Genomic DNA, 27,889 nt, shown 5'->3' with positions numbered 1-27,889 from the left:
AAGAAAAAGGGACCAATCGCCGCACTCCTGCAAAACTCGATAGTCACTTACATCTGACTATCCGGTCTTGCAAGAGTGCAGCGATTGGGTCTCTTTTTCTTTTTATGCTAATATCCTTAAATAAATGAAACCCCTTTCTTTTCTTCAGTTTTCTTCCATCCTATCCCAGCTATAAAGAGTCAATGCAGTATTAACAGGAGCTCTGGCTCTCTAACATCCAGGCACCTCTGATGTGCTGATGATGAGAAAGAGGTGTCTATCGTGGTATGACCATAACGTTCTGGAACAGTCTGCTTCCTCGGTTTCCGTGCCTGCCCCTACTGGATGTTATAGAGCTGAAGTTGCTTAAATATTATTACTGCCCCACATAGGTTGAGCATTGTGCAGGAGAAGCTCAGGTGAATGGGCTACGGGGTTCCCCTTAGTTATTAGCATGTCAGGTTGGATCTGTTTCTGTAATTTTGTACAAAACTTAAAGGATAAGTTCACCTTTTTGACAAAAATAATAAATGCATATGTTTTGGAAGGTAAAAACGTGCATTTAATATTTTTGTCTGCAGTAGCCTGGAAAGCATTGCATCAGCGATCAGCCGATCGCTGATGCGATGCAGGTTTCCTGCAGACCTGTCAGAATATCTGCTTGCCGTATGTGATGTAGCAGCAGGCAGATATTCTGACAGGAAGTTTCAATGAACTACCATGGCACTCCACAGTGCTGTAGCAGTTCATTAAAACCTACAAACCGACAGCCGCTATGGTTGCCGGGACTTGTAGGCACTCATTCACAGAACTCTGTGCTGTTTTCAAATCTAACAGATAGTACAGGGAAACTTCTCCCCTTAATATCTGTCAGAGGAAGGGGGAGGCGGGTGTGGCTGCAGCTATAGGAACATGTTACATGTTCCACCCTAAAAACAGTAAACTTATCCTTTAATGATCCTTTAATTACATATATAAAATGTACACATTTTACAGCTTATTAAAAAAAAGATGAATACTGATTGGATCTGATTAACCAAATGGTAAAATATGTAAAAAAAATACATGATTCCCCAATTGACTTTATAGGGCAGTAGCAATATCTATTATATAAAAGTATATTTTTATACTGTATACTTGGTGTTACTATTGCCTGGTAAAGTCTCATGGAAAATCATAAATCTTTTCTACATTGAATATATGGCTGTGATCAGTGTGACTGGCTCCCACACCATGCATTTCCCACACCAGAAATGCAACAATGCCAATGGTCATCTTTCATTCTGCTAGTGATCTACTTGTTACCTACCTCATACAAGTATGCTGTAACACTGTTCAACAAATTTTTATTTTTTGCCAGTTTTGGAAACAAAAGGATCCATTTCTTAATGAATTTCACTTTCTGAGTTCAAATATAACAATGAAATTTGTCAATTGGCTCTAGTTTTTCTGTAAACGGAAAGTTTTCTACTATAGGCGTAATGACTACATAATGCACAATAATTATATAGATAGATGTCTTTCCACAAATATAAAGCAAGTGATATTGACTACATAACAAAGCCTAAATGGCATAATATATTGCATAGGATTACCAAGAAAAATTATAGCCATAAGCTAAGTTGAATCATTTTAATACTTAGGATTCTCACTAGTTTTGTCTTCAGTTTGTGTCGGTTTTGCTTCTCTTGGCTTTTCTCTTGTATTCGAGGAAAGGGCTATCTCTTACAACTCCACGTGACTACACGCTTCAGGTTCTTCCTCACTTGACTCAACCACAAAGGATTCTGGTGCTTTAGGAATTGGTAGCCCCTCTCCATGAGGAACTGGACGTATTGCCGATGGAATATTTGGATAGTGCACAGATAACTTTTTCTTCTTATTTAGCCCTTTTACAATTGGAGGCACCATACAAAAGTAACAATTACTAACATGATCTGTTGGCTCTCTCCAAATCATTGGCACAGCGAAAGGCATAGATGCCTTTTTTCCATTCAACCATTGCTCCAGTGCCGTCCCACAACAATTGCAGCATATATGTGGTGCCCAGCTCTTGTCCTGGTCTCCTATCTTGCAGCCAAAATACAAGTTGTAGGCTTTCTTAATCATTCCTGTTATCCTCCTTTTTTGTGAGATAAAAGTTATTTCACCGCAGATATAGCAGAAATTATCTGCTTTATTCACACAAGTTCGAGGCATTACTGAGTAGCCTATATAAGCATAAAACGAAATGTAAAGACGCTGTCGAACTACAATCAGCTACAGATACTGCAGCTTTTATGCAGTGAAGTGATGCAATTAAAGGCTAATATTGCATCATCTCAGTATACATGCAATTTTCTATTGGTCACCAGTATCAATTGCGCAATATGCAGCTGAAGTTGCATCATAATTTTGAATGGCTTACGTCATTAGATGGGTGAATATATCATGGAAACTAGAGCCAATCAACAGTTTTTAGGGTCATTTTCGTTTTCAGCACCCCAAAATTATGTAAGATTAGCTAATTTTATGCCCAAAACGTTTTACCTGTTGAACAGTGTAAGTGAAGTCAGAACTCCTGATCTGCATATTTCTTTTGGTTCATTGACTAGTAAAATACTACAGACATTGGGTCAGCATTACAGCTAGACAATTGGTATTTTAAGAAAGAGAGGTCAGCAATAGCAGTCAATGTATTTCTCCCAGGAAATGGGATCTTTAAATGGGGTGACCTAGCTTGAAATATTTTACACAGTGGCACTCTTACAGGGGAATTACCTAAGATTCCTGCACTATGACAGGAAACTGTCAAGAATGGCAAGCACCACATTATTCCTGTTTTATCTGTGCCAGTTTCTATTTCAGAGTGAAACAGAAACCAGCAAATGTCTGTCCTTAATTAACCAGGGAATGTGGCAGTTTTCCATATAGACAACTGCCTCAGATTCCTTCCAGGTGTGACATGTCATAGAGGATGGGATCTGGAAGTAGATAGCTCACATGCCTCTCTCTGCTTGTGCAGTAATTACACTACAAGAGCAGAACCTGCAGGGTTTACAACCTTCCTCTCCCTCCTGCTTTGAGCAGAGCAGGGGAGTGGGGGCAGCAAAGAGATTGAATCATGCAGCTACAGCCCTCCATTATTTGTGCTGTCTGTCAGACATGGCAGAACACAGAACTGTGCTCCTAATTAGCTATGGTGCTTGAGCCCCTTTTGTTAATTAAGAGCAGCTTCTGCTCCATTTTTTATGTTTAGAGTGATAAAGGCATGGTGCTTGCATCACTCTTTGTTAGATACTCCCTTAGTTTGAGGAATTGCTACAAGACTGGGCTATATACAGACTTGCACTGAGGTAGAAAGAGTCATTGATCATCGTAAAGGTAGCACAGTACATGCACAGCATCAACAGTTAACACAGTCCTATGGACATAGGTAGTTAAAAAGTGAATATTGTAACAGTATTTGTAAGTATTTAAAACATCATATGCTAGTAATCATATTCACATTAACCGTGCACTATTATTTACACTCAGGTGAAGAGTATCTATAACCAACACTTTTATTGTTTAAAAAGCAATTTAATTTTTTTGCTGTCTTTATTCCATTGGGGAGAGTTCCCTTCACTTCCCATCTTGGAGACAAAATTGTGACGATAGCTTTCCAAAGTGAGGGAAATTCACACTTATACAGTAGTCATGACAGGTTTCCCTATTGGAAAATGTCATGACAACCATAACATTTTGGATTTCCCATTACTTTCGGTCCTTGGTGTGATGAATAGTCAAATAGACACATGAAGAGAGTGAATCTCCCCAGTGGGGATACAGACTGCAATAAAAATGTAAGGTCATAACCCACACTTTCCAAAACTAATAATAAGATTTTAGATAAACATCTACTGTAATCACACACACATACTATATCTAAAAAAAATAAAAAAATACATATTTTTTCATTTGGTCATTTACATTTATATTGTGTTTTAGAATTTTTACATTGCATCGGTAGTAGGGATCTTCACTTTGTTTTTCAGTATGATATAGTCCTGAACAAATGTTGGCATGTAAGACAATGGTATCCAGAAATAGCTGGCATCTGTTCCAACACTGTAACGAGTTCTGGGATGTTGGCTGGTCAGAGCATGTTCCATGCACCATACAACAATGGACAGGTCACTATTCCGAACAAGGTTTAACTTTTTCTTCTTTGCAGCATCTACACAGGAAAGATGATGATTTAAGTCCAAATTGTGGAAAACCAAAGCAGTATATTTAAGGTTTGTAAAACAGTTCCAAAAATGAAACAAATGCACCAATGTTAATGTAACAGAATATAATATATTACTACAATGTCAAATCTAATAACAAAAGCACCAAGTCTCTAATCATACAGGGCGTGGTTGTGCAAGGATGAAAGAACAGAATGTGAAAGGTCAATACTCAATTTTATTTAGACTCCTATTTCATAAAAAGGCAATATTGAAGGGTTCCCCTCAATTAAAGTTTGTAAGCTGTTCAATTGGCTTCTGTTGTGATCATACAAAAAATCTCAGGTGTAAATCTCACCCTCAATCCAAAGCTGCCTCCCATATCATCTTTTCTTTGCCACAATATTTCTTTAGTCTTCCAGATTGATTGACACTCAGCACTTCTCAACTTGGAAGACTGATGAGATTGTTGGGCATTATGGACCCACCCCAAGAGGAGTCATCAACATGGTTCATTGCATTCATTGTGTAATGGTCAGATCTTCATCATTGAGAAACCCGTAAAAGAGGCAAACGTGACAGCGTGAAGACTTTGTAAAAGAAAAGTGAGAAAAAAACACCATACCATAGTTGAGGGGGGGCTTTAATGAAGCAGGGTAAAAGATTGGGAGGGCTCTGAGTTGTGTTTGTAAATGGAAAGCCAGGCATACAGCTAAATACACAGCTAATATAGAATACATATTTGTTTCCTCATTTACTAAACAAAGCCTTTGTTATTTTGGCCTGTCATTTTTGTGGTACACACACCTGATAGTCAAGATAATCACTCTACTATATTCTGGATTAGTTTTAATGTTTCCTGGGTCCCTTATACTGCTATTTTGGGACAGTTTCCTGTACTATGAAAAGAGTTTATGATACTGATTCACTGTCTAATGAGGAAGCCGGAGACACAGATGTTACATAAAAAGAACTACTGAACCACAAAGACATGTTGCTTGATGATTAACTATGCGTCACCCTTCTGTGCAGAAACTGTCTGTGAGTTGTGTAAATTTAGCCAACACCAGATACTGGATTTCAGTCTTTACATTTCTGATTCTTCAAATAAACTGTGTCAAAATCTGAGAGCAGCTACAAAGTATCCACTATAACAGCAGTACAAAGCAGCACTTATTTATTCAAAGCCCTGAAAACAGGGGTTTTGTAACTCTTAACACATGTTGGATAATGACTTCAAATAAACAAATACTCAACCCTTTGAGATCATCCTTATTCCTTCTTCTAATGTTCTTCTGTCTTTTGTCCCTCATGTCCATCAAAGTAACTTTTGTACCCCCTGCAATTATGGACCCAAAGAAAGTGAAACAAACCTCCCTTGGCAACTGTTGCCAACTTTGCCACTTTGGGGGTAGGCACTACTTCCAGATTTCACAATGGTCACTGGATACATTTCTTGCATCTAAAATTTCCCATTTGACTTTAAAAATCTCTAGTAAGAAAATCTTTGAGTCATTTTCCAAATTGCATTGCTGATTTTTCCATTGCTACCTCAAGTGGCAGAGAATTATACCACTTAAAACACATACTGTAAAGAACCTTTTACTAAACTGACAGTACAACCTTCTTTCTTCCATGTCTCCAATGTTCTCTTATCCTTTGTACAGTCATTTGGATAGAAAAATATTTTCTAGTTGAGTTGGTTCTTTTCATATTGCAAACTATGAGAGCTTGAGCTTAATCATCTGGTAGAGTAAAAGGATGGGCTTGATTTGCTGAGGGATTCATTGGTTTGGTTTCCTTGTTGTCCAATGTATTCATAAAATGCTTTTTAACACCAAAGTTCAAAGGTATCAGTACTTTTCTTGTCTTCTTTCTTCACTGTCTAGCTTTCACAGCCACAGAGAATGACAGAAAAACACCATTGCCTAGACAATTCTTACCTTTGTACTTATAGACACATCAGTACTTTTAAGATCTTTTCTAGGTCTTTCATCCTTCCTCTACCATGGGCCAATCTGTGCTGGATTTTTAACTGCTGATTCCTTTAATAATTGATCCAAGAAGGTTCTGTCTTCTCATTCTATGTCTCCCCCATCAACTTTGCAGTTTGCAGTCTTTTTTGCTGTCATTACCTTAGTTTACTATATATTTATATGAAGTCCTACCTTCTTACTCTGTTCTTTAACTTCCTCTGTGAGGCCCTTGAGGTCCTCTACATTTTTAGCTATGAACATAGTAGAGATTGCTAATGTTTCTTCCAAAAATCATAGGTCATAATACAAACAAAGTAAGATTTTTTTTCCATACTGAATTTACCCAATGTTTCCAACCTTTAAAGTGAGATCTCCCTTTTATTATTTTGTTTGCCCTTCCTTTAACTCATCTGCCCATTTTTATAATTTGGGGTCCAAAATGGTACCCCATATTCCAGACACTGCCTTCAAATTGATATATAGATAATTATAAAATGTTATCTGGAGACCCCACAGATAACTGTAATGTACCTCCATCCCAAATTCAATATATACACAATTGTTTTCTAAATTTGCCCTGGGATTTTTAGTGAAGTACATCACACACTAAACCACATAAGGAATTTAAAGTGTTACTGAACCCACAACAGTAAAATCAGTCTGTATTTGCAGCAAAGCATGCTTGTTATACTCAACGTGGAACCTAAGGGGATAATCTGCTGCATTGTTTAAAAATGCTGTTTGATCCTGACTTCTTTGATCCTCCCCTTCTTCCCATGTTTCCCTCTTATCTCCTGATAAGACATGGTGTAGAGACACGGTGCACATGCTCAGTTTAGTGTGTATTGCTAGAGAGGCTTTTTTCTTTCCTAGGAGAGTGCATGTGATTAGCACATGGCCAATCAGCACTGTCCAGACAGAGGTCAGGGGTTTTGCATTCTCCCAGGAGCAGAAAGAAAACTCCTCCTACAAGCTTTAACATGTGCTCTGCTGGACACTGTTAGAAGTCACAAGACTGATCTAACTGCTGATAAGAAAATGTATTTAGCAGTTTATATTTAGTAAAATAATTGCATTTCCATGTAGTGTGTACTGTGGGAGACCAGATATAGTGAAAGCAGGGTCCTGGGTGTAATAACACTTTAAAACACAGAATTGTAGGTTTATTAATACAAAAATACATATTTCATCATAATAAAATCCAGTTGAAATTATATTAAGCTGATTTACTATTTAGAAATTCATAAATAATTCCAGTGTTATTGTACATACTGTATATAATCCCAATAATAGTATATAGGCATGTAGCAATACATCCAGCAACTCAATGCGTTTCACAAATTTCAATTTGCTTCTTCAGGAGTAGATGCAAAACATATAAATCAGCTTGAGCACTGTATGATTTGGAATAAAATCATATGGTGCCAACTCACGTGGCGACTATGCTGGGTTTGTAAATGCGCCTTCCTCCCATTGGAAGCCCTCACATGGCGTTAGAGGGGACCCATGCTGGGCCCCATGGGATGAATGATTGTGACAGACAGGATACGTGCTTATTCATCATCAGACCACATGGACCATAGTTGGATTACAGTCTTAAGCTCCACTGGCATCCTACGTGGGTGCCATTTTGGATCACAGCATTATGGATCATTTGAACATCACATTTGCCTTTCATTTGCCCTTTGAGTCTGGATAGGTCTTACTGCTACCACTCCAGGGATAAACATCCCTGATGATTTTATTCCAAACCATACCATGCTCAAGCTGATTTATATGTTTTGCATCTATTCCTGAAGAAGCAAATTGAAATTCGGCAAACACATTGAGTTGCTGGATGCATTGTTACATACCTATATACTACTATTGGGATTATATATATGTACAGTAACACTGGAATTGTGTATGAATTTATACATTGTAAATCAGCTTAATATCATTTTAACTGGATTTTATTATGATGAAATATGTACAGTATTTTTATATCAATAAACCTATAACTATGTGTATGAAATTCATTATGTGGTTTAGTGTGTAATTTAAATTGATTTAAACACTGGTAATGCTATACCTCCTTAATACATTGAACTCTCTGTTTTTCTCTATCTCTAGATTTTGCTACATTTTTTAAACAACTGCTTGGCATTGAAAGGCAATATTTATTTTTTTTTACCTGTATTCCCAGGTCCATTCTCAACAGTTTTACGCTAAATGTACAAGGGACATGTTTACATTCTGGTTGCCCACCCTTGGTCGGTACTGTGGTCATTACTTGTCACTACACTGGCAGGTAATGACCTACAAATGTTTCTGATGTTCTCTGTGCCTAATGTTTATGCAATGTGAAATGCACCTTCTCTCTTTTAGCTGTATGTCTCCCTTTCAAAAATCTTCTAAAACTGAGTAAAACAGAAATGTACCAGTCCTTTGATGTATAATTATATTATTATTATTATTATTATTAATAATAATAATACATAATAATAATAATGTGGTAGCTTTGTTAGTTTTAATATTTCAGGCTATGAGCATTTTCACCAAGTACGGAAAGTACCTTTTGATTTTGCTAGAAATGCAGTGACCTTGTCACTTCCACTGAACTGAAAATAATGCATAAACATCCTTATATTCCTTGTGTGACCTACTAGTCCCATCAATCCACCATGTGATGGAGACAAAGGCAAACATATTTGAAGTGCAGCATGGTACAATTATGGCTACTTCCACAGATACTGTGGAGAAATGAGCAAAACCACGAACAGGTGAGTGTAGTCATGGCAGGAAATGAGTTAGTTGCAGGATTGCCAGGTATTGGTATTCAAAGATTTGTAGGCTGCAATATGTTACTTTTTCATGTTGGGGTTTAGATACACTTTAATTTGATCAAGGTCTTTTCTTAATATTTCACTAAAATTAATTCACACCAGCGTTAGGGTTTTAGAAGCACTTCTAGATGTATTTTAGACACATTTAGGAGGTCCCCATGTAGTTCTTCCCTAGAAAAGGATGTTAGAGAGGGTCAGGTAAATCTAGTTCTTTAGCTCCTCTCTAATCATTAGAGCGGTGTGCTATTATTTTTGGCTTTCCTGGGTTTCATTGGTTGCAGGCTTGACTTCTTCCCCCCGCCTTCTAGTGGATTCTAGAATGTAGTGGACTGGAAGAGGCAGAGCCTTGTCCCGGACATTTATATGGTATCAGCCAATCCCTGGAGGAAGGATGCCCAGGGTTCTTGTCTAGGAACAATAGATCCAAGCCTGGAGGGCTGCTGACATGCTTGGCAGTGTAGCTGAAGTCTACAGGAGTTCATTGAGGTCTCAGCTCTGTGCTGGAAATAGTCAAATCAGAAGGACTCACTAAGGGTCTGGCCTGGAGACTTACAGGAGACATGTCTGGTTGATATTGGACAGAGGCATCCAAGTATAAGGGAACATTGTGAGTGTAGACCTGGATGTGGAATCCTAGTGACTGACTGTTTGTTGATGTAACCCCTTGAGCATCTGCTCCAGTGCTGCTGAATTTAACCTTTTTGCTTGGAACCCTAGGATTGCTGTTCTTCTATTGTGTGCCAAGAGAAGAGGTACCCTGAAGAGAGTAGACAGGGCAAAGAGTGTCCTCCGGTTACTTTGTGCACTAAAATTTGGAGCATCCCTAAGCTTACCCTACACTCCAAGTTCAACGAGCATTACATACACTCCTTGCCTGGTCACTGAGTTGTGAGCCTGGCCGAGTTGTAGTGTGCCTTACTGCTTGTACACCCATTTGGGAGGAGAACCTAGAGTAAACCAGTGGGGCCCATGAGGGGTCTGCACTACACCTATATAACTGATCTAAATAATAAATGTAAATCAGTAGACTAAAAATATGCCACACTCATTTTTTTGTAATAGACAACAACAAATCACATTTGATGTGAAAATCTACAGATGATTAGTATATTTTAAAACATGAGTGCAAGGAAAACCTGTCATAAGAGATATCTAAAGACTGATGTGGCTGATTTCATTCTGAAATTGCAAATTGCCTACACTTTTCTAGTGTGATTATGCTTTAAATTACTCACTCTGAACAAGGGAAGTCAGATTGATGCTAAAACTCCTGATATGTGTACTTGATTTAGGACCCCATAGGGTCAGCTTAAGAGGCAATCAGCTAGAATTTTTCTAAGATCAGCAGCCCTCTGTATTTCTCTATGGTGGCTTTCTGAAAAAAATACAGGAAATTTCACCCCTAATAAGAAACACACACACACGCCAATTCATGCTAAAAAAATACCTATTTTTAAATAATTTTCTCCATATTCTTCCTTAATACTGGCAGGAAGTTTCTCCCAGATCTGTGTACGTTGTTGTAAAACTGTGTTTGGATCAGACAAAGGTGTTTTAAATAGACCAGGTTCAATGCAGGAGACTTTTACTCCATGTGCCTTCATGTCCCGCCTGTATAGAGAAAAGAAAGTTGATATAACCTGTGGATTTTTGGATCAAGTTTAGTTGAAATGCATATTTTATTTTATATGATTATAAACCAAGTCAAGGGAAGCAACTAATCACCAAGGGGGTTATTTACTAAATCTGGAGAGTGCAAAATCTGGTGCAGCTCTGTATAGAAACCAATCAGCTTCCAGTTTTTTTGTCAAAGCTTAATTGAACAAGATGAAGTTAGAAGCTGATTGGCTACCATGCACATCTGCACCAGATTCTGAGTGCTCCAGTTTTAGTAAATCGACCCCTAAACGCCTGAATATACAACCCTTTAAGATATATATCACGACCAAGGCTTTTTTCAGTGGGGTAAAGCAGTTCCATCACCTCCAGCACAGGATGTATATAATGACAAGGGGTGCTGGGGTGTGCTGGAGAGTATATTGATGCTGGTTGCTAGAGGATCTATCATTGCTGCAGGGGATCTATTTTTGAGTGGGGGATCTTGTTCTGTATTCTCTAAAAGGAGCAGTACTGGGAGGCGAGTAGGAGCTGGAACCAAGAGACAATGCCCGGAGGTGGGTAGGGGGCGGAGACAGGGGTGACTCAGAAGAGGGGCATTCCTGCACCTATTCTCCGAGAAAAAAAGCCCTAATCAGGACAACATAGAAAATAACACATACACATATCCTCATATCTACCCTTTTAACCTCCTCCCGCCATCCATATAAGGAAATGACAGGCGAGTGGCGGTTCTCTCGTTCTGGGAGGATGTCACATGATGTCCTCCCACTCAAACTGAGAATGTGCTACCCTGGGGGCATGCAGAATGGTGATTGGTGGTGCCCTGTGTCCCTGGGACACAGAGGACCACCGATCAGAGTAAAGAGCCGATGACATGTCATGTGATCAGTTGTGTCCAATCACAGCTGATCACATGTAAATAGGAAATGTCGGTTCTTGGCAGTCCACTCCTCACGCTGACAGTGCATGAAGAGAGGGGAGCCGTTAATCGGCAGTCCTCAGAGGGGACATCTACACTGATCATCAGGGCACTGATGATCAGTGCCCTGATGATCAGTGTAGCCCCATCGGTGCCACCTGTCAGTGTCTATCAATGCCACCTGTAATTGCCCATCAATGCCACATACCAGTGCCTACCAGTGCACATCAATGCCACAAATCAGGGCCTACCAGTGCACATCAATGCCACATATCAGTGCCCATCAGAGCTGCCTTGCAGTGCCAACTATCAGTGCCAGTCAGTGTTGCCTATCAGTGCCACCAATTAGTGCCACCTATCAGCGCCAGTCAGTGCCGCCAATCAGTGCCCATCAGTGCCGCCTATTAGTGCCCGTCAGTGCCACTTAAAGGTTCCAATCAGTGCCGCCTAACAGTTCCAATCAGTGCCACCTATCAGTGCCAGTCGGTGTTGCCGAACAGTGCCCAACAGTGCCACCTATCAGTGCAATATATGAGTGCTGCCTTTCAGTGCCTATCAGTGATGCCTGTCAATGCCCATCAGTGCCACCTATCAGTGCCTTCTCATCAGTGCCGCCTATCAGTGCCCATCAGTGCAACCTATCTGTGCCCATCACTGCATCCTCATTAGTGCACATCAGTCAAGGAGAAAAAAAAATACTTATTTACAAAATTTTATAACAGAAACTAACAAAAAACTTTTATTTTTAATTTTCAGTCTTTTTTAGTTTGTTTAGCGAAAAATAAAAATCCCAGTGGTGATTAAATACTACCAAAAGAAAGCTCTATCTGTCTCAAAAAAATGATAAAAATTTTGTTTGGGTACAGTGTGGCATGACTGCACAATTGTCATTCAAAGAACGAGGGCACTGAAAGCTTAAAATTGGCCTGGGCAGGAAGGGGGTAAAAGTGCCTGGTAGGCAAGTGGTTAAAGTCTCTACAAGTACAGAATAAAATCTGCTGATCAGCCAGAAATGCACTCACCTTCAAAGTCGTATTTTGGACCAGAAACACACAGCATTTTTTTGGACAGAGTGATGTCAGGTCAGGTTTTTTTGCTAAACTACTCAATCTCCAATCTTCCATCTCCGCAACATAAACACATAAGGGTCTATTTATTTAAAAAATGCTATGCTATTGTCACAGCATTTCCACAGTCATTGCAAATATACCCCATAATGTGAACAATATGTTTATTTAGTGAACTCCAGCTAATGGCCATAATTCAGTATTTTCCTGATTGAAGATTTTCAGGAAAATATTGCACTATGGTTACCTTTTAAAAAAGCTTCTAAACACAAACGAGCATTAAAGCGGCTAGACATACATAAATGCGGTAGGTAAATGCGGCTAAACTGACGTTTTTTTATCTTAAGTTTTCTATCAGTTTCCAGTGTTCAGAAAAGTTTTTCAAAAGCCCTGAGCACATGAGCCCTAAAAAAAGTTATAATCCTATACCAGTGGTGGGCAACCTTTTTTTTCAACTGAGCCAAATCTCGCCAAAACCACGATTGAAATTTATTTTGAGAGCCACATTTTTAAAACTGAAAATACATCCCCCATATAGTAATTCGTCCCCCATATAGTAATTCATCCCCCCTATAGTAATTCATTCCCCATATTGTGTCAATTCACTTACCTTTGCTCCGCGCGTTCCTCTCGCCGTGTTCCCACGCCGTTCCGGTCTTCAGGGCGGACTGTGAGAGGAGAGGAGTTAGTCACGCTGCCCCGCCTACATCCTGACAGCCAATGTTTGCCAGCGGGCGCCCGGCACACAGAAGAGCTGCATGTGTAAAGAGCCGCAGCTTGCCGACCACTGAGCTACGGCAACCCTATTGCCTGTCACCTGGTGGGCAGTGTGCTCCGGAGCCGCAGCAAAGGTGAAAAAGAGCCGCATGCGGCTCTGGAGCCGCGGGTTGCCGACACCCGTCCTATACCCACAGTTGATCCAGAGGAAGGCAAAAAAAAAGAACAGCAAAGCATGATCCAATTTGCTCCTGCAAGGGATAAAATTCCTTCCTGATCCCCCGAAAGGCAATCAGATATTCCCTGGATCAACTTTACCTATAAATGTTCCTCAGAAAGAATCTGAAAAGACTGTTCACAAATAAATGACAATTTTCTTTTTTAGCTATTCTGACAAATGATCGATTTTTTGCAAGTCCTTTGTTCATCCTAAACGCGTTAGTAAATTATACAAAATATACAGATATGTTTCCTGTACCCAGTTCACTATTTCAATGTTCCAATTTTGGGGGTTTTATGATCAGTCATCTTAAATTAGGCTAAGCATGGAGTGGATGCTTCTCAAACAGGTAATAAGAGTTGTTTCCCTTGAAAGTGACTCTGTCATGAGAAACGAATGGGGGATGCTATTGCTGGCCTTTTTCTAAAAACGCCTGCTGCCTGGCTGTATCTGAGTTAAGTAATTTTGATACAAAGACCTGCAACAAGTACGCTGAAAATGACTGTGAAATAACTGCCAGAATTCCTTCTTGCTGGAGTGGGTTCAGTATTTCTAGGCCCATTATTCTTGGTTAACACAAAACTTGATGACCTCTAGGGGATTGTAATGTGTCGACTATGGAAAATAAAGGGTACTGAAGTTCATTGTCATTTTAAGGGCACACGTACATTTTGGTTATCTATTTACTTGGCACAATCTCATTTTTACATTTAGTATATTTTTGTAATTTTCACACTTGTTATACAGAGTGCAACAATTATTGTGTGACATAAAACATTGCAAATACCACAATTGTATTCTACAGGGTGTCTGCTTTCATAAAATATATAATCAAAGAATAAATGGTGAGCACAAAACAAAAAAGGAAACAGTAAAGCAACTAGCACAACGTGGCAAACCCTCTGTCTCCACCAAAACAAAACTATATAATATCAATGTGCAGCGCTAATAAAAATGTGTTATAATCAATGATGACCAGTGTGATAGTAAAAAAGAAAGGAAACATCATAAAAAAGAAATAGGGAATAGTGAATACTCCAATGAAGAAACAAAGTGGACGGTATAACAATTAACAAATGAAAATATATAAGTCTTCTAAATATCATAATAGTACCAAAAATAGTGATGTGATCAAATCAACAAAATATAGTGACTTCTGTGACTTATGTAGCTTCCGCACTGTACCTCCACCATAATGCACTCACCAGAAGTAAGTAGCGAGCAAGCCTGGAATGACAGTAAGGGGTGTTCCTGCTTGTTCCTTCTGCCGGTGACCCGGTTGAAGGTGGAATCTCTCCAGAAGCCAGTGATACACCAAATGAACAATCAAGAGTAGAGTAGCCAAGTCTCCATCTCTAGCCCACGGTGAACCAAGGAAAGGGGTTCCTCCTAGAGGGCAAGCTCATAGACCGAGCCCAGAGACAGTATTATATAGTGTAGTATGTTTTAATAAAAAGATAGCAGCCACATGGAGCATACAATCATCAATGGATAAAAGGCACTTACAAAGATGGCTGCCGGACCATCATGTGAATGCAGCGGCGTGACGTCAGCACGTAGGCTCCTCCCTGATGCTTTTTGTGCGCCCTCACGTTCTCAAAGGGATTCACCTAGTGCCTTATATAATGCCAAATATATAATGTTTGGGGGTTTTAACAAATTGTCAGGTCTAAACTTATTTTTTGAACGTGTGCAAAAACTACAAAAATGACTCTGACAGCGAAAGGGTAAAATGGTATATTTAACAGAGCTAATGTGAGCAAACAAGTTCATTGTTAGGGTTTACATACACTTTAGGCTAAAAGGACAACTTACCGTAAACTGTCAGTAAATCCTTCAACTCCATATTTAGAGCTAAAGTATCCACCACCACTAGCAGCTACTCTGCCGCCAACACTGGATACGTTCACAATCCGACCCTTTGCTTTCTTGAGCATGGGAAGCATGACCAAAGTCACATGGATTAAACCAATGAAATTGACTTCAATAGGCTCTCGAACGTCATCAATAGAGAGCCAGTCCATGGGAGCCAGAGTACCCATAATTCCGGCATTGTTCACTAAACCCCAAAGACCTAAAAGGAGAACAAAACAAAAATAATACATGTACAGTATACAAATGACTTAATATGACTGGCAGAATCCACAAATCCAAAATGCTGGAGGAATTGTTATCTAACAGGAGAAATCATGTAAAATTATTCATGGGAGACTAATATTATAAACCAAGGTGTGAAAAAATAAACTTTTGAGAATGATGTGAAGCCACATTTTAAAGTTCTAAGAAAATGCAGGCATAAGATAATTTGAAGCTATTTTGATATTTGCAATGAAGGGTAGCTAAATGCTTTTTTTTGATTATTATCATAATGGCCACATGACCGTTTACTTTACACATCCATTTTTATTAGGCCAGTGCAGTGTGTGGTGAGAACCCAAAGTTACATGTCCCTTCCTTTGATGGCGTTACCTTGGATTGGACTTCAACTGCCAACCACTACCCTTCTCTGTTGTAGGTGGATACGTTTCCTAAGTAGGATGAGATGCAAACAGGGGCACACAGACGGCTCCTATTGCCACAGCTGCAATGTAAGCCAGTAGGCAAGCATTGTCACCTTGGAACAGATTATAAAAACCAAAAAGCTGATAGCTTGTTCACCAAAGTGAAAGGGTGCATAAGCTGCAAAACATTAATTGCCATTTTTAGGGTTTGCATACCCCTTAAAGAATTGTTGGATTGCTTAAAGTTGACTTCAATTGGCGAAAAACATTTAGCTTTGCATCAGGTCCCACATCCTACTGTGAAAGTTACTGTTCTTTTTGCCTAGGGGGATGATGAATAAGGTGATATACCTACCTTATTCTTCCTTTCTCTGGCTGCTGGCCTTTTACTTCACTGTCTGACACCCAGTGGAGTATTTAGGTTTTGTGCTGCCCTAGGCAACACCCCCCCCCCCGCAGAGAGAGCCTGACACCAACCAACACCCCCACCCTTCTCCACCCACCCAAGGGAGCCTTCATCTACCAGCACCCTCCATACACCAGCCATACCACCCCATACCCAACGAGAGAGAGTAAGATACTCACCTTCACAGCTCCAGACATCTCCTGGAATGAAAGTCAGACTCTGCATACACCATAGAGCAGCCTCTCTCAGATCCCACCAGGTCCCCATGCTGCGTGTGTCCCTTCTTCCATCTCTTCTTCCAGGGGGCGGTACTGCCCCCTTGAAAAATGCCACCCTAGGCAAATGCCTTGTTTGCCTTGTGGTAAATACACCCCTGCTGACACCCACGAATGTTGATGGGCCCTCTGTGTCATCCTGTGCAATGCAAGACTGCTAGTTCTGCATTGTTGGGGATGATGTCAGAGAGATGATGAGCAGGGCACTGAAGGATAGAGGCTTCAGAGGACTGGTTACCTGAAAAGAAGGAAACCTGCAGGAGAAGTATGTATACCACCTTGTTCATCATCCCCTGGCAAAGCAAGCAGTTAATCCTTGCAAGGGTTAATGTTTTTAATCTACAACTTGTAGTTTGGAGTTACAAAAGGACCTTTCAGAGAATGAAAGCAGTGGAAGAGAAGTCCTGGATGTAGGAATTATAGGTGCTGTCTACAGAGAAGAAAAATAATTTTGAGTCATACACTCTTTTGGGCAACTTACCTTGACTCCCAACTTCCTCCTTCACCCATTCACCAACCCTCCGTACATTCTCAGCATCAGTCACATCCAGTAACACTGTTTTAAGCCGCTCTGATGTCTCCTGCTTCAGACCTCGAGCTCCACTTTCCGTCAGGCAGGTTGCTAGGACTAGGAATCCTTGTTTATCGAAGGTACGTGCAGCATAATTTCCAATCCCGGTGTCACATCCAGTAATTAAAACATATTTGTTTGTAATTGCAGCAATTCTGGAACTATCTCTTATCCACCACCAGATATAGAGAACAACTGCACAAATTAGCACGTATACAAACATTGTCACAATTTTCTTGGTTAGCACTTCCTATTAAAAAAAAGTTAAAAGTCAAATGAATTAAAAAAGCCTCAGCAGTGTTATACAATTAAAAAATGGTTAATGATACAATTAGCAACATTATTAGTAAAAGATCCGATTGGTTGGAGCGCGTGTTAACAGTGATACACTTACTTCATCATTTCAGAAAACCAGACGAAAGAAAATGCACCAAGAAATGCTGTATTTTTGCATTTAGGTTACAGGAAGGTCATTTATTTCTGCACATAAAATATGATTATTTTCTTCTAGTTCTCATCAGTAATTCACACACCCATAATTATAGGAAAAATTGCAGTCATGAAGAAAATCATCAGATTAAAGTGCACAGTGGTTTGAGGGATCTGAGTTTAAATTACACAATAAATGCTACTTAAAGTGTTACAAAACCCACAAAAGTAAAATCAGTTTGTATTTGCAGGAAAGCATGCTTGTTATACTCACTGTGGAACCTAAGGGATTAATCCGCTGCATTGTGTAAAAATGCTGTTTGATCCTGACTTCTCTGATCCCCCCCTTCTTCAAGTGTCCCCCTCTTATCTCATGATAAGACATATCGTGTGGAGTCACTCTGCGCATGCACAGTTTGGTGTGTATTGCTAGAGAGGTTTTTTTTCCTTGGGAGAGTGCATGTGATCAGCACAGGGCCAATCAGCACTGTCCAGACAAAGGTCAGGGGTTCTGCATCCCCCTAGAGCAGAATGAAAATTCCTCCTACAAGCTTTAACATGCGCTCTTCTGGACATTGATAGAGGTCACAAGACTGCTCTAACTGCTGATGAGAAAAGATATTTGGCAGTTTATATTTAGTAAAATAATTGCACTTCCATGTTATGTGTACTGTGGGAAACCAGATATAGTGAATGCATGGTTTTGGGTTTAGTAACACTTTATATACAGTTTTACATAGAGTGCTTGCACCATTTTAGGCAATGCATCACATTGCAATATTGGTGCGTTGCCATGTGCTGCACTGCACTACAATGTCAGTCCATTGGAAGGCGCTTTGGGGTGACATTCAGAATGAACTTAGCATGCACTGCCATGCATTGAAGTGACCGGTCTGGTAACAAAAATGCTACCGCAAAGACACAGTGTGAACTGGCCCTTAATGTTTTCTTTGTGTTTGTCATTGGCTTCCCTTACACAATCCAAAAACAGATTCACCCAAGTTGAGCGTGGTGGGGACATACTGTAAGCCCATTCAGGGTAACAGAGGTGATGTGCCTTTTCTCTATGTATGTATACAGTACTGTATATTAACTGCAATTACAAACATGGTAGACATATAATGGTGGGCTTTAGCATTCATCATGCTACTGTGATCTGACTTCCTGTTAGAGGGTGGCTACATTCATTCTCCATGGTCCCATTGTATGTAAGAACATAGATATCTTCTTTTGCTCGTGCCCGAGATTAGCTATTGACTATGAGACCTGCAGTGTGCACAGAGCAGTACACATGACCACAACTAATGTGCTTACTTACTCCAAACAAACATATGTACGGGGTAAAAGGAGAGGTCTGGGAGCTCACAGACGGCATTACAAGGTGACAGAAAAACACAATAAGAAACAATTTAATGAATCAAAGATTACATGGCCATTACATAGTGTATGTGTATGGATTATGTTTTGAAAATAAAGAGTAGTGTCACTTTAAAGCTAAACTCCAGTAAGATAAGTAGGCCTTTTTTGTGCTGGTATACAATGCTACTGCATACTGAAACCTCCCAGCACTGATCCTGTACGTTATCAGTCCTGTGTATCTCCCTGTCTGAGATCTCTTCAGCCATGTGAAGTCTTGGATGGTTCCCACAGAGGTAACAAGTTTGGATGAACCATATGAGGGGTTCAAGGGTGCTATTAATCTCTCCAAACCTAAGCAGTGGTAGGAATTGACTGAGTTTAGAGGAGTTGCGGGTGCAGTTTTATGCTTGCTGTACTTTTAAGCTCGAGCAGAGGGAACTGAGGTGACTGAGAAGGATAGGCAGCAGGTCTAGCAAAAAAAGGAGAAGAATCTAGTAAAGTGACATTATATCCCAGCTCATGGTGACCGTTTCCTAGAAGTTACCACTCCCAGCCCAGCTTTGGTGGTGCTGGATCTGTCTGTATGAGAAGGCAGGAGGTCCAAAGGCTTGCTGACCTGCGGTTGTCTGTGTTCAGTAGGTTCCTGTCCTCCACCAGATGTTCTTCTGTCCGATTATGACCTACTCAGGGACTGTGAGAGCAAGAGCCAAGGTAATGAGGACCTGGAGCGCAGTAAAGACAGAACCTGATGAGTATAACTCTATGGGGTGTGTGACACCCAAGCTGGACAAATTCTCATGGAAACACTAACTTTATCAGAGAAAGCATGTAGCTGTACAGTAAATGTAGCATTGAATGTCAGTATTGTGGGGCACTGCCAGGGATGTTAATGATATTGTGCTCCTTGGGCTGGCTGCTGTCAGATATCCAGGATTCCTCCAACAACAGAAATTTTGGTTGTACAAAAAGCTGTGCAATATGCACTCCTGAGCCCTCTACCCTTTGCAATATGCACACTTGAGCCCTCTGCCCTGTTCGACATGCACTCCTGAGCCCTCTGCCCTGTGTAATAAGCACTCCTGAGCCCTCTGCCCTGTGTAATAAGCACTCCTGAGCCCTCTGCCCTGTGTAATAAGCACTCCTGAGCCCTCTTCTCTGTGCGATAAGCACTCCTGAGCCCTCTGCCCTTTGCAGTATGCACACTTGAGCCCTCTGCCCTGTGCGATATGCACTCCTGAGACCTCTGCACTGTTTGATAAGCACTCCTGAGCCCTCTGCCCTGTTCGATATGCACTTCTGAACCCTGCGTTTTGTGTAGTATGCATTCCTCAGCCATGTTGGTTACGTACTCCTGAACCCTGCGATTTGTGCATTAAACCCGATTTCCAGGTTTCACTTAGCTTTGAACTCTTCTCCTCCATCTTTGTATAGAATTTACTGTATGTATTTATATACACAGTCATTTTTGGGACAGAGCATTTGGCTATCTTGACTTACAATTGTAATAAGCTTTTAGAGGACTGGGTAATTGTTTTGGTTACATCTATATTAATGAATCAGAATCTTTTCCCCTCCTCTTTTATTGTGTTTTATGTACAACCTTTTTTATTGTGTAAAAATAAAATTATATATGTTTATATGTGGTTGTCAGTATTTGATACCTGGTGCCTTAAAAGCCCATTTAGCTTTAAATAGTTCATTTGGACCAAGCTGGTCCAAAAAAAAACATTTACTTCTGTAATGCCCTCCAGATTAGCTAGAGTTTATTTTGTTTTTTTTAGATAGAGGCTGAGTAGCAGCCTGTGATGATTCAGCCTGAGAGTGAGGCAGGATTTCACCTCAGGACAGGCTTGAAGGTTCTACAGGTCAGGGCTTCTGGAGCTCTCCCACCTTTTCAGAAACTTGAGAACTTTCTGGAACAGGGGAGGAGGAGGGGAGGAAGCCCAGATCTATATGTTTGAGGGACTCTGGCCAATCGCCTGGCAGGAGGCTGGGCATGGTGACCAGGACAACCCTCAAATATTACAGAGCCTGGGGAGAGAGGGGAGTCGGATGAAAGATGGATTGAGAGAAGGCTGGAGTATGGAGCCTGGGTGGAGGCCCCAAGGAGGGGGGTCTACCTACAGGCAGGATGTTGGACGGGAGGAACTCTACTGCCTCACCGTCTCTTTGGTAGGACTACCTGTTAGCAGGGAAGGAGCCAGTCCAACGGACGGCCTGAAAGCAGATACCAACCAAGCATGCTGACAGAACAGGACAGTGAGAGTACTCCTACACCCCTGGGCTGGATAATGGGAGAGGGCAGTCAGGTGCAATACCCAACTGGTCTTCACCTGGAACAGCTTAACTACAAGCTCTTGGGACTCCCCTTTCTCAGGGATTCCCTCAGCACAGCTGGTTGAAGAGGAGGATTCATCCAGGATCTGAGGAGGTACACAGAAAAAAAGGGACAGTGCTTTATTTTTCCCAGTTGACCCATTTTGAAGATAGTTACAAGAAGTTTGTCCTCGGGTTCTACAGTTCCTTGGGTATCCTATATACCCCTAGACCCTATCCAAGTTGTTAACCCCTCAAAAAAAATAACTAAAAACCAGCTCAAGGACTGTTTTACTGATTCTGAGAGCTCAAGTGTGGAAAATGCATGTTGCCTAGCCGTGTAAAGCTAAGGGGGACCCAATCAAATCCCGCAGCCCTTAGGAGGGTAGTGCTGTACTTCACTAACAGTTGCAGTGGCTATGTTCACTGTATAAACTGTATGGAGCCTCAGCTACATCCAGCATACAATGCTGTGTTCTGACAGCAGGATGAGACCTTCCCGTCCTGCTCTCGGAAAAAAAGAAAGTTGGGCTGAGTGCTGCTCAACCATTCAGAAGAAGCTTTGTATTCTATGAATGAATACAAGGCTTTACTTTTTACTCTATGCATGTTATACACTTTGTTGTACATTTCATACTCCTGATCATTGCACTATTTGTGTTATATTTTACATTACATTCTTTTGACCAAAATGCTTATTGTCTCAATAGTTGCTGGTTGCTAAGTAGTCACAGATTATTTTAGGAAAACTCTTCTTTGAAGTAGGCTGAAAAGTATTGTACATATCTGTTAGACTCTTGCTTGTGTCAAAGTAATTAAAGTGTAGCCACCCTGTATTTTAGTGGGGTGTGTCTAAATGTACTTCTCCTAGGTCAGTGGTGGGCAACCTTTTTTTTCAACTGAGCCAAATCTCGCCAAAACCACGATTGAAATTTATTTTGAGAGCCACATTTTTAAAACTGAAAATACATCCCCCATATACTAATTCATCCCCCATAGTAATTCATCCCCCATATAGTAATTCATCCCCCATAGTAATTCATCCCCCCTATAGTAATTCATCCCCCATATAGTAATTCATCCCCCATAGTAATTCATCCCCCATATAGTAATTCATCCCCCATATAGTAATTCATCCCCCATAGTAATTCATCCCCCATATAGTAATTCATCCCCCATAGTAATTCATCCCCCATAGTAATTCATCCCCCATATAGTAATTCATCCCCCATATAGTAATTCATCCCCCATATAGTAATTCATCCCCCATAGTAATTCATCCCCCATATAGTAATTCATCCCCCAAAGTAATTCATCCCCCATATAGTAATTCATCCCCCATAGTAATTCATCCCCCATATAGTAATTCATCCCCCATAGTAATTCATCCCCCATAGTAATTCATCCCCCATATAGTAATTCATCCCCCATATAGTAATTCATCCCCCATATAGTAATTCATCCCCCATAGTAATTCATCCCCCATGTAGTAATTCATCCCCCAAAGTAATTCATCCCCCATATAGTAATTCATCCCCCATATAGTAATTCATCCCCATAGTAATTCATCCCCCATATAGTAATTCATCCCCCATAGTAATTAATCCCCCATATAGTAATTCATCCCCCCTATAGTAATTCATCCCCCCTATAGTAATTCATTCCCCATATTGTGTCAATTCACTTACCTTTGCTCCGCGCGTTCCTCTCGCCGTGTTCCCGCGCCGTTCCAGTCTTCAGGGCGGACTGTGAGAGGAGAGGAGTTCGTCACGCTGCCCCGCCTACATCCTGACAGCCAATGTTTGCCACGCTCCGCGGGCTGGATTAAAAGGTCTGCCGGGCCGTATACGGGCCGTAGTTTGCCCATTGCTGGGCTAGCTGCAGAGTCCTGACTTTTGGGGCGGCCGCCCGAGAGGAGGGAGGGGAGCGGGCGCCCGGCACACAGAAGAGCCGCATTAATGTGTGTAAAGAGCCGCATGTGGCTCGTGAGCCGCGGCTTGCCGACCACTGTCCTAGGTAATAGTTTACCTGGGACAATTGTTAGTTCTCATTTGGCTTCTCCCCTGTTTTAGAATTGCTGCAGTACTCTACTCTGCCGCCACTAGGTTCTACTGAGCTATAGGTATGGGACAAAAGCAAGAATTGTACTATTGAGCATTAATTGCCTTTCTGGCTTCCACTAGTATTTTCTGTCAGTGGAGCATGCTGGGAGGAGGCTATAAAAGCTTGGGGAGTGACCTGGTGAGCTCTCTCCCCCAGGCAGTGGTGTGTGCAGTATTGTACAGTGTAGGGCTGAGTCTTGTAGGCATAGCACATGATTGCTTAAGGTGCCACGCTTGGTCAAGGGAGGGTATGCTTCTATGGTGGAAGAGCCTGTGAAGTCTGAGCAATAAAACTACAAAAAGACTAAAGTGATTGGCTCCCTTCCCTGTCTTGCGATGCTCCACTGCGGCCATGGGTCCACCCCAAAGTAAATTCTGGCCTTCTACCTGCTGAAGGTGAGTTAGCTCCTCTATCTCCATGCAAGAGGCAGGGCTGGTGCTTCCACTAGGTAAACTAGGCGGCCGCCTAGGGTGCACTGCTACCTAGGGGTGCCTGGGCACAACAGAGGCCGTCCCTCTGTGTAGGACGCAAACACATCATGAATGATCCTTTAGCTGAGGGGAGGAGCGGCAGAGGGGAAGAAGAAAGACCAGAGGAATATGCCGGGTGTATGGGGCCAGTGTAGCAGCGGAGCTGCTGCTCCTTCCAGTGTTTCTCTCAGACTCAGTTCCTTACTGCAAGCTGGCTGGCGGCTGCTGATCACTGTGGAGTTCCAGCCCTTCACTTTCCATTCATCAGTGGAGGCGGAGCTGTGCCTGCGGAGGAAGGTAATGTCTGACTCTGATATCTCGTGTTTGTGTGAGTGTGACCCGGCCGGCCGGCTATCCATCACATGTGCAATGTGTGATTGAGCAATAACATCATCATAATCCCACAGCCTGCTCTTCTTGTGCCTGCTGGACCTGCTGATCTGTGCCAGTGTTGGTGTGTTGTGTTGGATCTGTCACTGTTTGGGATCGCTCAGTTCAGCTGCCTGCTTTCACAGCGTTTTATTTCCCCCATTGCCTGGGGAATTCCAGCCTGGGATCTGTCACAATGTGGATCCATTGTTGCTGGTAACATTTTATGGCACTTATTTTGGCAAGTATAAGTAAATATATATATATATATATATATAAAAATAAAAAAAAGCATAATGTGTGGGTGGAAGGACTGTACAATGTGTGCCTTGTATACAGCAAGTAGACTCAAGACTGAATGTGCCATATAAGACCCTCCCAAAGCTAGCAAAATTTGGTTACATCCATTATGAGGCAAGGCACACTGTTTCCTTACTCTCTTCTGGGTTTCGGTGTTGATGGGGGAGGGGAGTTGGAGTACCTGCACCCTTACAAAAAAAGTATTCATTAAAGTGGTTATAAAGGCAGAAGGTATTTTACTTTCATGCATTCTGTGCATGAAGATATAAAAATCTTCAGTGTGCAGCTCCCCCCAGCTTCCACTAATACTTACCTGAACCCCATCGCGATCCAGCGATGTGCACAAGAACCTTGGCTCTCTCTGCTCTTCCCATCCTCATCGGCTCAGACACTGCAGCAGGTACCATTGGCTCCTGCTGCTATCAATCACAGCCAGTGAGAAGGGGGCAGGACCAGCTTAGAAAAAAAATATGCACGAGTGCCCCCATAGCAAGCAGCTTGGTAGGGGGGCACTCGGTGTGGGGAGGAGCTAGGATCGCCTGTGGGGGACCTGAGGAAAGGAGGAGTGGTGCTTCTCTGCGCAAAACTATTACACAGAACAGGTAAGTATGACGTTTGTTATTTTAATTTTAAAAAAACTTTTAAAACCACTTTAATATATTATATAGGGATGAGTCACACTTTACAATTCTGTTCAAGGGAATTAATTGGATTTAATACCCTGCAGTCCCTGTACAGCAAAGCTCAGACTGGAAGAGGGAGAAGCAGCAGAAGGAGCCATTCAGTTGGGCTGTAATGCTCATGTACTAACACAGAACATATTGATAGGAGGAAAAAGCAGAGTAACAGAGAGGTAAAACATGAAATATTTGACACAACTACAGCAAAGAAAATTATTTTCCCTGGATCTCGGCTTTAATGGCTCTACCAAAATTTTGCCAAGGAGTCTCACTGCTTCTGCTACAATTTCAATGAATGTAACATATGTGCAAAAATATGCAGGGAGCTTGAAAAAAATAATAAATCTAACGATTTTGAGTACTTTACACATTTTACTAATGGAGAAGGGAATGCTCACTTAAAGAACAAAGAGGAGCTATGTTAACTGTAAATACCCAACTAATGTCAAGAGAAATTAAAAAGATGAATTTTTATTAGCATTTGATTCGATGATTACGTCCTCACCTTTAATAAATAAACTTAGTGAATATACAGTTTTCATATTTATTATGAGCTTACTAAACAAACATTCTCTATTCATTTAGTAAATAAACTGCAATGAGTTTATCAAACACAGTACCTGTTTTCCAATGCTTTACATGCTGGATATTGAAAGGTGGAGAAATACATTTTTTTATTAGTAAACTACTATCAACAAATAAAAAATGTTCCTGTATATTATCCAGACCTATAATCAGCCCTGGCTGGTGGAATACCTGGGTTTAAAAAAATAATACATTGTCAAATCTCTGACCTAAGTTCACAATGAAATATATTCACACTCGTACTTACATGATGTGACTTCTTACACCACTGAACTCAAAACACAAGCTTGTTGGTTTGACAGTTTCCTTTCTGTTGGTATTTGAGGAAGTTGCTGACCTGCTTTATAGTGTGACATTGTGACAGATTATGCCACCACTCATATTTATTGCCTAACAAGAAAAGGTGTGATTACTTCAAACAGCTGCTTTTATTGACATGAGGACACAACTTGCTATGCATGTCCAATTTATAACCCCTCCTATACTCTATGCAAAGTGACCTCACCAAATTTAACCAAATATATTGTGTTAGATCATGAAACATCGTATAACTATAGTCTTGAGTAGCTGAATTATTTGATATTATTTTACATCTTAAAGCCTATGTTTAGCTAAAAATAAAAACATATACATCAGCACAAGGGACATAAATGACAATTTGTAAGTTGTGTCCCTTGTATTGATCTTTCCCTGTCCTAATCTGCCTCCACCCACCACCCTGCCAGCATAATTGAAAGCAAGACCCCTACATCAGAGATCCTGTGTCATTCATTGAATCTGTAGTATGGCTGCTATGAATGGCAGATCTGGCAGGAGAGAGCAGGCATAGTCAAGCTCATTTGATGAGAACTTCTGACAGTCCTTTAGTTGTAGTAACCCCCAATGCACAAGAAGATTACAGTAGTGTATGTGTATGTGTGTGTCTATGTTTGTGTGTGTGTATGTGTGTGTGTCTATGTTTGTGTGTGTAGGGGTAGGGGTAGGAAGATTTCTCCTGAAACAAGAAGACTCAACACAAGGGACCCCTATTTTGCCTGTACGCCTATGGAAGCAATGTGCTAATTAGTATCAGCATGTTTGCTTTTTATTATGTTTGTAATATTCCTTTTCGCATAGGTGAAAAATGAAGATTTTACAAATCTTGTAACTCTAAGTTATGTCCCTTGCACTGATTTTTCTGCTTTTATTTTTAGCTAAACTTGGGATTTAAAGCATATCTAAACCCAAGAACAGAGATATAATATATTACATTTTATCATTCCTTAGATGTGGTGGCTGTGAAAGTTTTCTGTTTTTTAGGCAATTATTGTGATATTTTCACCTGGTGATCCTGCCAGCAACACCCATCCTGTCCTAGATTGACAATGCTTGTTCACTGTACTGTATCCAAGCAGGAGCAGCACTGTCACCCTAGGACAAGATTACAAAAAAACCCTCTCTTCTTTTCCATAACATAGTGGAGATGTGTTTTGTAAATCACTGAGATTACTAGGAACATCTGTTACCCCAAATGTTAGCTTTTTTTTATTTGTATGACTGCCCTGGTATTTTTATATTAAAAAAAACAAAAAAAAAAACAGTAAATGTACATTTTGCTGCATTGGGTAATGTGGTCAAGATTTACATTTTAAATACCAGCTATCATTTTTTGTGGTCCACCCACTATCTTTACTAATCTGTGTTATGAGCTGACATCAACTGTCTGGAAGTAACTAGAAAAATAATATTACCCAACATGCCTTGAACCTTGAAGAAGGAAGATCTGTGTAACCCCCAATAAAAAAAAACAAAAAAAAAAAACACGAGCAGGGAATTTATTAATATCAATGCATACAGATGCTACTAAATTTGGACTGAGTATCCAGAATTCAGCAATCACCCTGGTCATAAAATGGATAAAATGCACTTGATTATAACCATGGTACAGTAAATAAGTAACATGAATATTAATAAAATGAATTGATATGCTGAATTCAAAAATACTGAATTGCAAGACCACAGTGCTAATGAAT

The 27,889-nt window shown here is 40.7% G+C and overlaps 1 protein-coding gene across 2 annotated transcripts; it reads right to left on the bottom strand.

Annotated features, from left to right (window-relative positions):
• Positions 1-1,308: 1,308 nt before the first annotated feature.
• Positions 1,309-26,257, bottom strand: LOC149470830 (dehydrogenase/reductase SDR family member 9-like). 2 transcript variants are annotated; one of them, XM_089660362.1, is made up of 6 exons: positions 26,125-26,257; positions 19,671-19,776; positions 17,177-17,516; positions 15,329-15,587; positions 10,418-10,581; positions 1,309-4,177 (listed from the first exon to the last, which is right to left on the bottom strand). In XM_089660362.1, exons 3-6 carry the CDS (start codon positions 17,487-17,489, stop codon positions 3,954-3,956), a joined length of 960 nt encoding a protein of 319 aa, XP_089516488.1. In that variant the 5' UTR covers positions 17,490-17,516; positions 19,671-19,776; positions 26,125-26,257; the 3' UTR covers positions 1,309-3,953. The 2 variants fall into 2 exon arrangements, with proteins under 2 accessions (XP_089516488.1, XP_089516496.1); XM_089660370.1 differs by lacking the exon at positions 19,671-19,776.
• Between the last annotated feature and the right edge of the window lie 1,632 nt (positions 26,258-27,889).

Source organism: Staurois parvus, unplaced genomic scaffold (genome assembly GCF_062004578.1).
Source record: "Staurois parvus isolate SC_StPar_1 unplaced genomic scaffold, SC_StPar_1.0 ptg000031l, whole genome shotgun sequence".
In the NCBI taxonomy this organism is placed as follows: Eukaryota; Metazoa; Chordata; class Amphibia; order Anura; family Ranidae; genus Staurois; species Staurois parvus.
Note: the sequence above shows the minus strand (reverse complement) of the source record. Positions and strands in the feature narration are given on the sequence as shown.

Excerpts from the sequence above, each read along its gene's own strand:
- LOC149470830 (XM_089660362.1), bottom strand. The coding sequence starts at position 17,489 with ATGTTTGTATACGTGCTAATTTGTGCAGTTGTTCTCTATATCTGGTGG. Across the intron at positions 10,582-15,328 it reads GGATTTACTGACAGTTTACG|GCGGGACATGAAGGCACATG; the intron begins GTAAGTTGTCCT and ends TTCTCTATACAG. Across the intron at positions 4,178-10,417 it reads AGAAAATTATTTAAAAATAG|ATGCTGCAAAGAAGAAAAAG; the intron begins GTATTTTTTTAG and ends TTTCCTGTGTAG.